The sequence below is a fragment of the Rhinoraja longicauda genome, chromosome 9 (genome assembly GCF_053455715.1).
Source record: "Rhinoraja longicauda isolate Sanriku21f chromosome 9, sRhiLon1.1, whole genome shotgun sequence".
Taxonomy (NCBI): domain Eukaryota; kingdom Metazoa; phylum Chordata; class Chondrichthyes; order Rajiformes; family Arhynchobatidae; genus Rhinoraja; species Rhinoraja longicauda.
In genome coordinates this window covers 17,143,512-17,159,645 of record NC_135961.1, presented here as the reverse complement: position 1 = coordinate 17,159,645, position 16,134 = coordinate 17,143,512, and the positions used below count along the sequence as shown (strand labels likewise).

General features: G+C 41.7%; 1 protein-coding gene across 1 annotated transcript in view; it reads right to left on the bottom strand.

The window, feature by feature from the left end:
* Positions 1 to 5,322, bottom strand: part of vash2 (vasohibin 2) — a 99,388-nt gene extending 94,066 nt beyond the window's left edge. Inside the window, exon 1 of the mRNA XM_078404880.1 lies at positions 4,861 to 5,322. Coding sequence (XP_078261006.1) covers positions 4,861 to 5,205 — 345 coding nt within the window. The 5' untranslated portion in view covers positions 5,206 to 5,322. The remainder of the gene's footprint in view (positions 1 to 4,860) is intronic.
* Positions 5,323 to 16,134: the final 10,812 nt, after the last annotated feature.

Sequence of the window (16,134 nt, the reverse complement as noted above, 5' to 3'; positions counted from 1 at the left end):
AGGCAGGTACAGGCTACTGAGCTGGATGTTCAGTCATGATCATATTGAATGGCGGTGCTGGCTCGAAGGGCCGAATGGCCTACTCCTGCACCTATTTTCTATGTTTCTATGTTTCTATGGAACACTGAATGCTTCTCTTGTTACTGGTGCTGCAAAACCTGCTGAGTTTTTCAGAAATGTCATGTGGAAGCTAACATTTAACTTTAAGGAGATTTTGCCAAGGGATAGCTATGGAAGAGTAACAATCAGTGCACAAAACAGAAATTTGCATCAATTCGCAACCTTTTTCTTAATAAAAGCATCCAAAGTAACCACAACGAAGTGAAAAATCAAGAAAATATTTACAGAACTTCAGGTCCTCAACCTGAATGAAACATTACCTCAACTTATCCTCCCACAAATGCAACCTGGCCTGTTAAGTAGTTCCAGCATTTTCTATTTTTGTTCAAGGGAATATTGTCGAGCTAAGAGAATGGGCAAGAAGGTGGTGGATGTAATTATCACGTGGAAACATTGTGACGTTATCCATTTACACACACAAAACAGAATAGTTATTTTTAAAGTGATAATAAATTAGGTTGATGTCCAAAGGGAGTCAGGTATTTTTGTGGGGAAAAAACAAGGTACTGAGTAACTCAGCGGGTCAGGCAGCATCTCTGGAGGACATGGATAGGCAATGATTTGGTTGGGACCCTTCTTCATACTGACTATAGTAGGGGGGAGAAAGCTGAAAAAGAGTTTTGGGCAGGACAAAGCCTGGTAAGTGATAGGTGGAGACAGGTGGAGGAGGAGTTTTTTTTTAAAGTTTTTATTTTTTTATTTTATTTTATTTTTTTAAATTTGAAAAGCATATGTACAAATAGAAATAAAAGACACATTTGTTACAGAGTTCTTACATAGCTTCAATTTTTAAAGAGAGAAAGTAAAAATAAAAAAAACTATAAACTATTGGGAAGAGAGAATAAGAGGATTAAAAAAAAAAAGATATAACTATAAAAATTAAAGGGAGTAGATCCGGGAGACAATAACCACAGTTGTACATCCAACCCCTAACTCAAGTTTCAACTTTTAATTTTAAATTTTTATTTTAGTCCTGTGCCAAACCCATTTACTTTTCTAAAAATTCAATAAATGGAGACCATATTTTAAAAAATAACTCAGGTTTGTCAATTAAGGCAAATCTTTTAGAAATGTTATGAGGAGGAGTTTTGATTGGTAAAAGGGTGGACAAGGGCCAGAGATGTAAAGAAGACTAAAGGGTGCAAGATAAGGAGATAAGAGGAGTGGCATTAAGCCAGAGAAAGACATACAAGTGGAAGAGCGCAGGGTAGAAGGGGAAAGGGGGATGGGATAGTGGGGGGAAATGGCTGTACACCTGGATGGGGCACAGGACAAAGACAACATCCTGATGCAGCAAGCAATTAGGATGGCAAATGACAATTTGACAATCACTTCAAGAGGATTTAAATACAGGAGTAAATAAAATTATACAAGGGGTTGATGAGAGTGCACACAGAACATTATGTATAGCTTTGGACTCCTTGCCTAAATAAAAAAGATGTACATGTACTTGCTACAGAATTCACTTCACTGGTTTGCCCCATGAGGAAAGATTGAATAGGCCAGGCCTGAATTTTCCCAAAAAACACAAGAAGCTGGAGTAACTCAACAGGTAAGGCAGCATCTCTGGAGTATAAGAATAGGTGAAGCTTCAGGTTGAGACCCTTCTTCAGAATCTGAAGTAGGGTCCCAACCCGAAACTTCACCTATTTCTATTCTCCAGAGATGCTGCCTGACCCATTGAGTTACTCCAGCTTTTTGAGTCAATTTTCAGTGTAAACCAGCATCTGCAGTTCCTTCCTACACATACTGAATTTTCTAGAGTTTGGAAGAATGAGAAGGAACCTCTTTGAAAGTCACATGATCCCCACAGGGCTTGACAGACTGGATGCCAGGAGGAAGAATCAAGAATCAGGGGTCTCAGAACAAGGGCTGAACCATTTAGAACTAGATCAGGAGAAATTTCATCATTGAGTTTATGAAAACAGAGGTCAGTAGATTTCTGGAGATGAAGGGAATGTGATAGTGCAGGAAAATAGTGCAGAGGTAGAAAATTAGCCAGGATTTTGATGAATGATGGATCAGTCTTGAAGGACTAATGGGCCTCCTGCTGTTCCTATTTCTTACGTTCTCACATTATGTATCCCTGCGTGTACTGACAAGACATCATTTGTTTGTCATATCCAACTGTTTCTCTCCTTTATTGCTCTAATTTACATTTGCGATCTTCCAATCAGTTTCAGAACCTAGGGAAGTTTGGAAGAAAGTAAACAGCTCCACAGGATTTGCTCCATTTTTTGGTTCCCTTAATTTCTCCAGCAATTTCTCATTAATAACAATAGAGAGTTTGAATTCCTTAGTTCCAGACCATTTTTACCATGTCAATGCAATCTTCTGCAGTGACAATGGATAGAAAACTTCTGGTCAATGCTTCAGCCAGTTAGGCTCCCTACCCGAAATGTTGCCTATCCATGTTCTTCAGAGACGCTGCCTGGCCCTCTGAGTTACTCCAGCAATTGTGTCCTTATTTCCCAGTTAAATTTCACCATGTATGTGATGCCCATTTATTTTTGCTAATCCCTTCCTTTCCAGATTTTTATTTTACGTCATTCTTTCTAATTTCCTCAGATGTAGATCTTCTTGCTGTGTCATTTCATTTGGTCACCTGGAACTGTCCTACATCCAGTCACAAGATGAACATTTCTCCAATTGAATCTTTGGGAAGCCTGTAAACTAGTTTTTGTACCACACTACAAACTTGTTCCACAGTTCAAAGAACAAGTTTGTAGTGTGGTACAAAAACTAAAGCTACGTCCTTCCCAAATATTCAACTGGAGGAATGTTCATCTTGTTGCTGGATGTAGGAGAGTTTCAGGTGACCTTCAGTCTTGCTATTCTACGATTATCCTTAGCCATGGGTAGCCATGGATGGATAGCTTTTCATATGGATTTTTATTTTTCAATTACCTATATATTGGTTGACAATTTTGAAAGATTTTGTCAGATGCCCTGGAAAATCTTTGAAATGTGGAATTAAGGAACAAGCTTGTAGAGTGGAACACAAGCCAGAGCTACAGGCTTCCCAAATATTCAACTGGAGGAATGTTCATCTTGAGACTTGATGTAGGACATGCAACAGTCCAGAGTTCAAGATGGTCTGACAACAGTCCAGAGTTCAAGATGGTCTTTAAGTGTTATCAGGTTATGTGGAAGCTAACATTTTGCTTTAAGATGATTTTGCCAAGGGATAGTTATGGAAGAGTAACAATTAGTACACCAAAGAGAGACTTGCATTAATTTGCAACCTTTTTCTTAATAAAAGCATCCTAAGTAACTACAATGAAGTGTAAAATCAAGAAAATATTTACAGAATTTCAGGCCTTCTACCTGAAATATTACCTCAACTTATCCTCCCACAAATGCAGCCTGGCCAGTCAAGTAGTCCGAGTAGTTTGCAGATTTTACTACAATGCTTTGTTAGCTGAGAATATTTGACACTGAGCCATAGACTTTTTAATGGGCAAATATCTAAGAGCTTGGTTAAACAAGTAATTTTAAGGAGTGGCTTAAAGAAGACAGAGTTTAAAAAAAAGGGAATTTCAGATCTTAGCACTTCAGAACTACGAAGCTAAAGGCATTCCCACCAAGAGGACACTAATGACAAAAGGAGATGAGCAAGAAAGCAGAAGGTTTGGGAGAAGTGCTTTGAAAATTAAAGGGTAGTGGGGTTAGAGACAGAAATGAGTGAGATGATTACTGTGGCGAAGCAAGGAGGGAAATAATTTCCACCCACTCCTCTGGACACAGCTGGTCCAAGCTCAGCAAATATTCTGCCCTCATAAATTGCCCTCATGGAATTTCATTTCTGGGGAGCTTTGAGTCTCTGCTGTTCCTATATTTCAAATATATAGTCAATAACAACCTGCACAGAACATAATGCAAAACAAACAGACAATATAAAATTTGCAATGCAAAGCTTCACTCATCACATTTATTTTCATTAAAATCTGTCAATTTTAATTAGAACATTTGAGACCATCGATTCTCAATTGATAACAATAGGATTTAATAACACAAATATGTTTATTAACCACACAATGAGGGCATTTGTGCTTTCTCAGCAGATTAGGCAAGATACATTTTCTTGATAATACAATCACACCCCTGTTAAATTTGTGTCAGAATATCACCACAATTTTTTTCTGTTCAGATTATGCAAGGGGCAACCTAAACAAGTGTGATTTGTCAACCCAGCATTGTCAATTTATCAGTTGGAGACAGGTTTTACCTCATAATAACTGCATAAACCTCATTCACCACATTTTCTTATCAAGTACAATCCATGCTCTTCCAAGATAAATGTGGAATGTCTCATTACTAAATTTTATTAGACTCTTGGAACAACCACTCTAGGTGAAAGTTCATGGACAATATTTTGATTTCCTCTCCAAATTGCCATACTTTGTTCTAACTTCACAAGTGGCTAGAATGGATATTTCAACTGAAAAAAAAATGCTGGAGAATAAAGAAGAAAACAAAGAAACCAGAAACATCAATGGCAGCAACAGCATCCATATCGAGATTGCCCGTGCTCCAGAGATAACCAAAAATAAATTCATTGGTTTTCAATTTCTCATTGTAATTTATAATTGATAACAAATTAGGGTCCATCACTGATGTATTACACATTTGTTTACCAAATCATATGCATATTTTCCCACATTACAAAATATTCAAATCGTTTACTATAACAGCCTTCATATATACAATGAGATTGCCTGTACAACCTCTCTGACTTACACGGGATATAAATGCAGCATTCCGTATACTCTCCGCCATCTCCTTCCCTCCAGGGTGTATTTTAGACACATGCATCCACATTCTTTGCCAAGTTCGTTCATCAATCGGGAAGCCACTTTTATTCACATAGAAAAGCACCCCTCCATATTTTTCGTCTTCCTCGCCGGGATATTTGGCGACGTTATTGCTGGGAGCTGTTGCCGGCTGTACACCACCTGCAGCCTTTGCAGCTTTGGATCTGCTTGGCTTGCCAATTTGACCACCGACGCTATGGCCATTGGCGCCTGTCATGTCGAGAGTCCCCCTGCCTCTGATTCCCCTATCCCTGTCCCATCTACGGTGCATTCATTGCAGCGAGGTGATTGTAAGTGGTTGGTGGCAGGTTGCAGGGGGCTGCGAAAGGGCGAGTTGCCATCATTGCCCGCTGCGCTGCCGCTCTCTGCACTGCCTGTCCTTGGCCATATGTTGTTACTCCGGTACCTTGTCCTCGCTCCCATTGGCCGGTCCGCGGCGGCGGTGGGTGGGGCCCTCGGTCCCCCGCGCCCTCCCATTGGCTCCTGCTCTGAATGGAGGGCGCGGCTTGCCCTCAGCCGCCATCCTATTGGCCTCCGCCTCGTTATAGGGCGGGGCTAACCGTGCATAAATCACCATGAATTAGCATCTGCTTCCAGCCCCCCATCTGATGTCGCGACGCGCGGTCTATCGGTGAGTGGGTGGGTGGGAGGGATCCTCGGCTCTCTTTGCAGAGGGTCCGCCTGCTTTCCTTGCATCGGCTACTGCCACCGCCTGGCATCCTCCTCAGTCAGGCAGCTTATTCCCTGTAGCCTCACATATACCTCCAAACAACGTCTTAGAAATGTTGCTGCAAACCTCTTCAGAGAGGGCTAACGTGGCTTTTTTGTAAGGCGATGATTAACCTGAATGAACACGAACGACCTTTCTGCATATTGGCATTGGAAGGTGCCAGCCTGATTATGGTTTTGCAAGGGAATGTTAGAATTAAAGGGTTGGAGGGGGGGGGGGAGTTTAAGGAACATGCTAGATGATAAATCCAGGGCAAAAATCAAAAAGGGCCATTTTTCAACATAATTGTATAAGGGGTAAGAGTGTTGTAAAAACAAGCCTGAAGGCTTTGTGTCTCCATGCAAGGAGCATTTGTAATAAGGTGGATGGGTTGAATGTGGAAGGTACTTGAAGCCTTGGCTATATTTAAGAGGGAGTTAGATGTGGCCCTTGTGGCTAAAGGGATCAGGGGGTATGGAGAGAAGGCAAGTACGGGATACTGAGTTGGATGATCAGCCATGATCATATTGAATGGTGGTGCAGGCTCGAAGGGCCGAATGGCCTACTCCTGCACCTATTTTCTATGTTTCTATGATAGTGGCCACTTAACAAAATAGTGTAATGCAGCACAGAGACAGACCTTTCAGCCCACTACTTCCATGCCCCACTTAAATAGTAAGGAGATCCTACTGTAGTTGTACAAGGCCCTGGTGAGACCACACCTGGAGTATGAGTTTTGGTCTCCTAATTTGAGGAAGGACATTCTTGCTACTGAGGGAGTATAACGTAGGTTCACCAGGTGAATTCTCGGGGTGGCGGGACTGATATATGATAAAAGAATGGGTTGACTGGGCTTGTATTCACTGGAATTTAGGAGGATGAGAGGGGATGTTATAGAAACATATAAAATTCTTAAGGGATTGGACAGGTTAGTTGCAGGAACAATGTTCCCAATATTAGGGGAGTCCAGAACCAGGGGTCACAGTTTCAGAATAAGGGGTAGGCCATTTAGGACTGAGATGAGGAAAACTTTTTCACCCAGAGAGTTGTGAATTTGTGGAATTCTCTGCCACTGAAGGCAGTGGAGGCCAATACACTGGATGTTTTCAAGAGAGAGTTAGATATACCTCTTAAGGCTAATGGAATCAAGGGATATGGGGAGAAAGCAGGAACAGGGTACTGATTCTGGATGATCAGTTATGATCATATTGCATGTCAGCTCAAAGGGCCCATTTTCTATGTTTCTATTTTGTGTCTAAAAAGGACACAATCTGCATCTCTGGAGAACATGGATCAGGTCAGGACCCTTCTTTGGACTGATTGTGGTGTGGGAGGTAAGGGAGAAAGCCTTAGGAGGGAAAGGACAAAGTCAGGCGAGCATCCTGAAGAAGGGTGCTGATCTGAAACATCCCATATGCATGTTCTCCAGGGATGCTGCCCGACCTTCAGCCTGAAGAAGAGTCTCAACCCGAAATATTCAATATTCCTTTACACCAGAGATGCTGTCTGACCCGCTGAGTTGCTCCAGCTTTTTGTGTCTATCTTCGGTTGAAACCAACATCTGCAGTTCCTTCCTGCACATAACCTACAAACCCGCAGGTCTTTGGGATGTGGGAAGAAACCGGCGCACTTAGAGGAAACCTATGCAGTCACAGAGGGAACGTGAAAACTCGCAACGGATAGCACCCAAACTCAGGTTCAAACTCAGGTCTCTGCCACTGTGAGATGGCAGCTCTACTAGTAGTGCCAGTGTGCTACCTGAATAAATAAAATAAATTATCTTCTGTTTCAAGCTTTATTATCAATTCCAGATTGCAAGCACTCTCCCTTGAAAAGGTCTTCCTCAGACACCCCCCCCCCCCCCCCCTCTAAACCACTTCTCCCTTATCTTAAGTCTACGTGCACTCGTTTTTGATACCTCCATTATGGTGAAAGGTTTCCTCATGCAAATCCTGCACAGGTTATGAACGCCACCTCAGGTACAGCCCTTATAAGCAAGCGAGCATTTGGAAGACCCACTGGATGGACTCACTGGCTGCAGAGGGGTTGCAGGCATCTTCTGCAGCATAGGAACTCAGTATTGCTGTCGCATTTCCCACTTGCAGACTGTTCGGGTTACCAGGGGAGCACTTGCATCCATCCATTAAAGAATGGCTTTCCAATCCATAACAAATTGATAAGTAAGGTTGTGGAAACAAGGAGGTGCAGATTCTGGTTAATACACAAAAGGACACAAATTGCTGGAGTAACTCTTTCCTTACACAAATAAATCTGTTCATTCAGGGATAAGGAAGTGGGTGAGGGGCAAGCATGGGATTGGGAAAGGAATGAAATTCTTTACCAAGGACGTAAGTTTGGAGAGTAGATTTGAACAGTGAGAAGCATTCAAATTGATTTGGGAATTTGTATTACATTCTTCACTAAATATCCGGCAGTTATTACCAGATAAGTAACAACGTCCACCACTTTAATATTGGGAAGACTAAAGCCATTGGTTTCACTCCTCTGACCAATTTCAATCCCTAGCCAGCAGCCTGAAGATGATCCAGACTGTTTGCAACCTTGGTGTCATATGTGACACTGAGTTGACTTTCAGGACATGTAACCATGTCCTTTCCTCTTATTCACAAAATGCTGGAGTAACTCAGCAGGTCAGGCAGCATCTCGGGAGAGAAGGAATGGGTGACGTTTCCGGTCGAGACCCTTCTTCAGACATGTCCTTTCCTCATTGTCCTGATCACTCATTTGCACATTCACATTATCTGACACCAGCCCCCTTTCAGCAAAAGCCACATCCAAGCCTTTGTGATCTCTAAACATAATTTTTCCATTCACTCCTCGATTCAAGATTCAAGATAGCTTTATTGTCATCCAAATTGGACGAAATTCAGTCACCCACAGTCCAACAACAAAAGCACCAAAATAGGCATTAAAATTACACAACCCCCAAAACACACAAAAGAAACATCCATCAAGAAAACATCCATCACAGTGAGTCTCCTCCAGTCCTCTCCTCACTGTGATGGAAGGCCACAATGTCTTTTCCCTTCTCCTGCTGTCCTCTCCCGTGGTCAGGTTGTTGTGGTTGCAGGCCGCGCCGGACGGTCTGCAGCGGGCCGAGCCTAAGGCGAGTCACAGCCGCTCCCGCAGCCTCCGAAGACGGCCGGCTCCGCCGATGATAAGTCCGGTCCAGGGCGGGCGAACACGCTGCTGCTGCCGCTGTTGCTGCACCTCGGGGCGGTCGAGAGCCTCTTTTGTATTATTTTCAGTAAGTGATTCAGACCTCCACTTTCCACAGCATAATTCACACCCCGTCCCTTCATCCATCATCTCTGGGCTTGCTAATTCAAACTGGCACCAATTTCAGCAAACTTAAATTTCTTAACCTTGTTTTCAATTCCCTTTCTGCCCCACCTTATTTAATTTATATCATATCATATCATATATCTACAGCCGGAAACAGGCCTTTTCGGCCCTCCAAGTCCGTGCCGCCCAGTGATCCCCGTACATTAACACTATCCTACACCCACTAGGGACAATTTTTACATTTACCCAGCCAATTAACCTACATACCTGTACGTCTTTGGAGTGTGGGAGGAAACCGAAGATCTCGGAGAAAACCCACGCAGGTCACGGGGAGAACGTACAAACTCCTTACAGTGCAGCACCCGTAGTCAGGATCGAACCTGTGTCTCCGGCGCTGCATTCGCTGTAAAGCAGCAACTCTACCGCTGCGCTACCGTGCCGCCCTACACCCTTCCTAGTTTCTGAGTTTTCTGTGCTCCTCTATTTCTGATCTCTTGCACATCCCTGAATGAAATTGCTTCACTTTTAGAGTCGTAGAGAGTCATACAGATGGATACAGGCCCTTCGGCTCAACTTGCCCATGCCGACCAAAATTATCCATCACCTGCCCGCATTTGGCCTATATCCCACTAAACCTTTCCTGCCTCAACTACCTCCTTTGGCAGCTTGTTCCATATACACATATACATAGATACATAAACAAAAGGTGCAGGAGTAGGCCATTCGGCCCCTCGAGCCAGCATCACCATTCAATGTGATCATGGCTGATTATCCACAATCAGAACCCCATTCCTACCTTCTCCACATATCCCTTGATTCCTCTAGCCCAAAGAGCTCTACCTAACTCTCTTTTGAATGCATCCAGTGAATCGGCCTCCAATGCCTTCTGAGGCAGAGAATTTCACAAATTCACAACTCTCTGGGTGAATTTTTTTTTCCTCATCTTAGTTCTAAAAGGACTACCCCTTATTCTTAAACTGTGGCCCCTGGTTCTGGACTCCACCAACATCGGGAACATGTTTCCTACATCTAACGTGTCTAATCCCTTAATAATTTTATATGTTTCTATAAGATCCCTTCTCATCCTTCTAAATTCCAGTGAATACAAGCCCAGTTGCTCCATTCTTTCATCATATGACAGTCCTACCACCCTTTGAAAATGGTTAGTTGTGAATTCTACATTTTTGAAATAAGTCATCATTGATCAATGCCTCTGTAACCTTTCTTCTTTGTCTTCCCCAGAGTTATATATAACTTTATGCTCTCTGTTACTTAGAAACCTCTTCCCATTTGTATATCAAATAGGTGCTGTAAATGTCTGTACCTCTGATCAGTTTTATTACCCTCGGCTTAGTTTACAACCATCAATGTTTATTTTAACTAAACTAGCTATGCCGTGGAACCTAAACACCATGATAAATTTAATTATTGCCCCACTAAATTCCTTAAGGTCCCTAATTGGCGATTTTCCCATCGTACTTCCTCAGTCTGTAAGCTCTTGGGTTAAACACATTACAGACTAATCATCTTCCTTATAATATTCCAAGTTTCCGACAACACTAGCCTCTCCCTATCTCTCAGGCCCTCAAGTCCGAGCATCATCCTCACTTCTATTCTTAATTTGGAAAGACCCCAAGTTCAGGAATTTCCTCCATAATAATCTCTGCCTACAAGCTGCTGATTAAAATCACCCATTTTTTTACCAAGCTTTTGATCCTCTTCTTTAATGTAGGTCAGCGTGATTTTTTTGTGTGTGATAATGCTCCCGTTTATTTCGAAGTTCCTGTGGATATTATTGCTACATTGAGGGCATTATTTAATGAGATTATGATTTCTGAAATGTTAGCAAGCATCATCATAGAATAATTTACCACAGACGATTATCCAGTCTTTCATGCTTTTGCTTGGTGCTTGAAAGAGCAATGTAATTAGTTGACCAATTACTTATCTGCTCTATTCCAATTGCCAACAGTTTTTTTCTGCCTTCAGCATTCATCCGTTTATTTTAAGTTATTATTGGATCTTTTTCCAACTTTCACATAGCCAACCCATTCCAAGGCACACCGTTTCAACTTATATTTTCTCCAACTAGTTCAATGAAGTAAATAGATACATTGAATCTATTCACAAAACCTTCTGGAAACAATTTTTCTCTTTTTACATTTTTATCAAAGCACACGATGTTGAATACATTACTTTAACAACTCTGCTTTCTGCACTCTTGTTTCTAGAATTACTTTTTTTTTTTACGTGGCAAGGTTCTTATACCACAACTGGCAACATTACATATGACCGTGTCTGCCTAATTTTCTACAAATCCTTTCCTCACTACAGCAAGGACCGCATCATATGCCACCAGCATGTCATTCCATGGTAAGTGTCCTCTTCCATCCCAGTAGCCCTGTGAATGCCAGATCACTGGCAATTACTGCAAAATGATCACACAATAACACACATTCGATCGGACATTCCCCATTCTACATTCCCTTCGTTTATTCTTCCATTACATTATTTCCAGCCATTTTTTTTGTCATGAGACTCCATCTGTAACATAAGCAAATCCAGAGTTACATGAAACTGTACGGAAAAAAAATCAAAGTTGACGTGTTTATTTGATGCACACAACATTTGCAGCAAGAGCAATGAGCACAGATAACATCATGTGATCAGCTACAGCAGGGTGGCCAGGACTGGGTGTACAATATTCCAGATTATACGCTGCTCCAAAAGAACAGACCAAATGGGAAAGGAGGTGTGAATCAAGTAAGGGACCAGAGCAGTGCTAAGTTGTGATGTAAAGTTAGTGCAACGTGATGTGGAATCAATTCGTTTAAAATCATGAACAGCGTGAGAAGGAAGACATGGTTTGGAATGGTCTCGAGGCCCCCAAAATGTGACCTCAATAGATCAGAGCATAAATGGGGAAGAATTACGGGAATATTTGAAGGGAACTGCAATTATCATTGGAGATTTAAATCTACATGTTGATTGGATAAACCAAACTGGAAAGGCTATTGCAGAAGAAGAATTTCAAAGGTTTCAAAGGTCTTTTATTGTCACATGTGCCAATTAAGGTACAGTGATATGCGAATTACAATACAGCCATACGGGAAAAAAAACAACAAGACACACAACTACATAAAGGTTAACATAAACATCCACCACAGCGGATTCCCCACATTCCTCACTGTGATGGAAGGCAATAAAGTCCATCTTCTTCCTCTTTATGGAACTCTTCAGAGATTGCCTTTTAGAACAGTACTTTGGGGAACCTGCACACGCTATTTTAGATTTGGTCTAATGTAATGCAGAAGCATTAATAAGGGATCTTTTGTTTATAGATCCCCTCGGAGGTAGTGACTATAATATGCAATTTGAGTATGAATACCATAGGTCCACAGGCAGTATTTTTAGTTTGAGTGAGGATAATAATGGAATGAGGGAGGAATTGTTGAGGTGGATTGGATAAACCGGTTAAGAGACAGGTTAGTAGAGGAACAGGGGCATATTCCACAGCTGGTCTATAATCCTCTGCAAGAGTTTATCCCAATCAAAACAAAAAAGGGATCCATGAGAAAAAGGCACAATCCGTGATAAAGAAAGGAGGTAAAGGACCTGTCCCACTTTAGGCGATTTTATGGCGACTAGGCTGTCGCCGACAGTTCGCCGGGTGTCGCGGGCATGATCGTGAGGAGTCTTCCAAAAATCGTAGTGGATCTCAGCACATCGCTGAGAAATCATCCAGAGTGAGATTTCTTGGCGACAGCTGGCTTGTCGCCAGGTATCGTTGCTTATTGCGGGCGCTGTCGCCTGCTGTCCCCAGGTTTGCTAGGTTCTCCTAGATGCATTTAGAAGCACATAATATTAAAATAAGTAAAGTAATTTCAAAATACCGTAAAAATTTATTTACTGTCAGGACGTTTGACAGGTAGATTGGAGACAACAGTTTGACGGTCAGGTAAGCGTGGGAATTTCGCGATGTTTTTGGCCATCAGCCATTACATTTAAAGTGGGCTCCCAAGCCAGATATGCAACCCAGAAACCAGATATGCATCTCCCGTACATTTTCAAAGAATGCCCACACACTTTTCACAAAAATCCACTTAACCACTTTAAAAAAAAATTTTTTTTAATGCAGCTAATAGTAAACTGGAAGTAAATCCAGTTTATTCCTTGTTACAGTGAAGCTTGGTTTTTAAGTAACCCATACAAGATGTTATAGTTAAAAGCTCTCAAGTACTTACCGACTTGTCTGTGATTTCAGCCAAAATTAGGACGCCGGAGAAGCATTGACAGCGTGGGAATTTCGCAATGTTTCCGAAGGCGGTGTAATCTCGACCTGACTCGGCATTGTCGTGGTCATTGTCGTCGGGTAAAAGAAAATTTCGGCGATCTGCTACGACTTTGACTGTCGCCGGCTGTCACCTAAAAAATCGCCCAAGTGGGACAGGCCCTTAAAGGATAATGTTAAATTGAAAACTAGGCTATAGACAGTGGAAAAGTCGAGTGGTGGACCAGAGGATTGAGAAGTTTCTCTGATCTAGCAACAGAAGACAAAAAAATTACAAACATATTTTATTGCAAATTACAATGAAAACACAAAGTACTTGTGCCAAAACACCAGGATAAGCGCTCAAATAAGAAAACCAGGCCCAAAGCCAAAGTACTATCTAAACTGAATACACCAACTTATGCTAAGGACAATAACTAACTCCATATGCAATAAACAGCTACTTACATGTTAATAAACTAATTTTAAAAAAATGATCAAGAAGATGCAAGTATCTCATTGGGGTTATCAAGAACTCCCTTCACTGGTATTTCGTTGAGCTAGGCCCATTTTCAAGTTTAAATTTAGATTTTTAGTTTGCATTTTGTGTTACTTTTCTTGCAGAACTGATTGTTGTAAGGCTTCTCAGGTTCATTTTCATCCACTCCCCCAACATAATTTGCATGAACTCACAGACAGCATGTTTCCTTTTAAGCCTATTGAAGGTCATTCAGTACATGAACTCCTCAACACACGTGGTAAATCTGTTGGTAATCGGCTCTTTCCCTTTTCATTTCACCAACCCTATTAAAATGCCTGTTCATCTCTCAGGCTTCAGTTCTGATAAATGATACAAGCTCGAAATAACCAGTGTCTTACCTGTACACATATTAAACCTGTTTATTTCCCGATTCATATTTTCAGTGTTTTCCCTTTTTTAAAAAACTTTGAAGTCTTGTTCTGGATCTGCACCAGTGACAGATATTCTATTAAATCCTTTAATCATCTTAGATGCTGGAATTAGTTCACTCCTTAAGCTTGTTTACTCAAAGGAATACAATCCCATTTTGTCCAACCTTTCCTCGTGATTAACCCCTTTATCCTCAGTTTCATTCTGGTACATTTGCACTCATAATTCAATACATTCTTTGAAGTGCCCCAAGAAAAACACAGTACCCAAGCTACAATCTAACAGAGTTTGTGCTGTGTTTGGTCTCACACCTTCAGCTTTTATCTCTGGCCTAGGTTCCCAACTATCTGCTTATCAAAACCGCCCTTGTGTTTTTGTCCACCTATTACCTGCTATGCTTTGCCCTGCCTCTCCTCTCTTCCAGCTTTCCTCTCTCCCCCCCCCCCCCCCCCCCCCACACAATCAGTATGAAGAAGGGTCCCGACCTGGCTAATGATGCACAGATCTTGGAAAAAAAACTCTGAGCACACACTCCACTTCTCATTTATTTTCGTTCACCCATTTTTTTAGTTGTCTTTCTTCAGTCTCAGCAGCAAGTGGCTTCAGATCTTCAGTGATTTCAATCCTTATCCCATTTTCTCCCTCTCATCCATTGTCCATTGCCCAACTACCTTTAATCTCCCCTTCAACATTAACTCTCCAATGGACTTCTATGTTCTTGCAATTGCATTGATCTCATTGTTACCTTTTGTGGTCATTTTTGACAGCTGCCTTATATTAACCCACACATTCTCCTTCAGCCTTCCAGCCTCACCTTCTGTGTTTGTCCCCAGAAAAAAAAGTTTAAATTATATCTATTGAAACTTGAACTTTCTTGCCTCAGACCATGTAATTGTACAACGTTTCTGCAACTGCTGAGCTGGTGAACCATAGACTTGCATCTACTTTAGATACAAAAGTCTTGCGTCACTTTCTCTCATCTCGACTCTACATGTGCAAACAATACAAATTTGTGGCAGGTTACTGGTTCTGTTATTAACTTCCAGATTCGGCTGGATCAGAAAAAGTACAAAATGCCCCATTGCTCTTGTTGCCAAAACTGTTTGCTTCAGGGTCAGCCTGACAACCCTAAGTTGCTTTTAAATTTGCAAACAGTTTTTCTCTTTCGCCTCCAGGCATGAGAAGTCAGTGTATTTTTTTGTCAGACACTATCTAGGTTGCTTCCTTTAATCCTTTCCAAGCCGATGTGGTGTAACATTAAAAACATGCATAGCACTCTTTCCCACCACTTCCCATCTTCTCCAAGTATGGAATATGTGTAGGAGTTGCCTGCTTCTTCAGCTCTTCCACATATCCAGTGACCTCCTGGACTACATGTAAAAAATGTTACTATTATTGATTCTGTTTCCTCAGGTGCTCTCCACTCCTGCATATCTATCACTGAGCCTTGATCATGAAAGGAAGATAATTCATAAAACAGCTTAAGTTGGTTAGGACTAGGACGCAACCTTGAGTAACTTTGCAGTGGTGTCTTGCAGCTGGGATAAATTGACCAAAAACTGAATACATCTCCCTTTGTGCTAGGTTTGATTTCTACTACTGGAATGATTCCCCCTTGATGTCTTCACAAAATGCTGGAGTAACTCAGCAGATCAGGCAGCATCTCGGGAGAGAAGGAATGGGTGACGTTTCGGGTCTTCAGACTCTGTTTCCTCAGGTACTCTTCAGTCTGAAGAAGGGTCTCAACCCAAAACGTCACCCATTCCTTCTCTCCCGAGGTGCTGTCTGACCTGCTGAGTTACTCCAGCATTTTGTGAATAAATCGATTTGTACCATCATCTGCAGTTATTTTCTTATATCCCCCTTGAAGTCTGTTAACTTCACTTTTACCAGGGCACATTGATGTCATATTCAGTCAAATGTTGTCTTGAATTTAAGGGCAGTCACTTTCACACTTCTCTGGTCCAGATTTGAACAAAGGATTGGATGAGGTCTGCAGTCACGT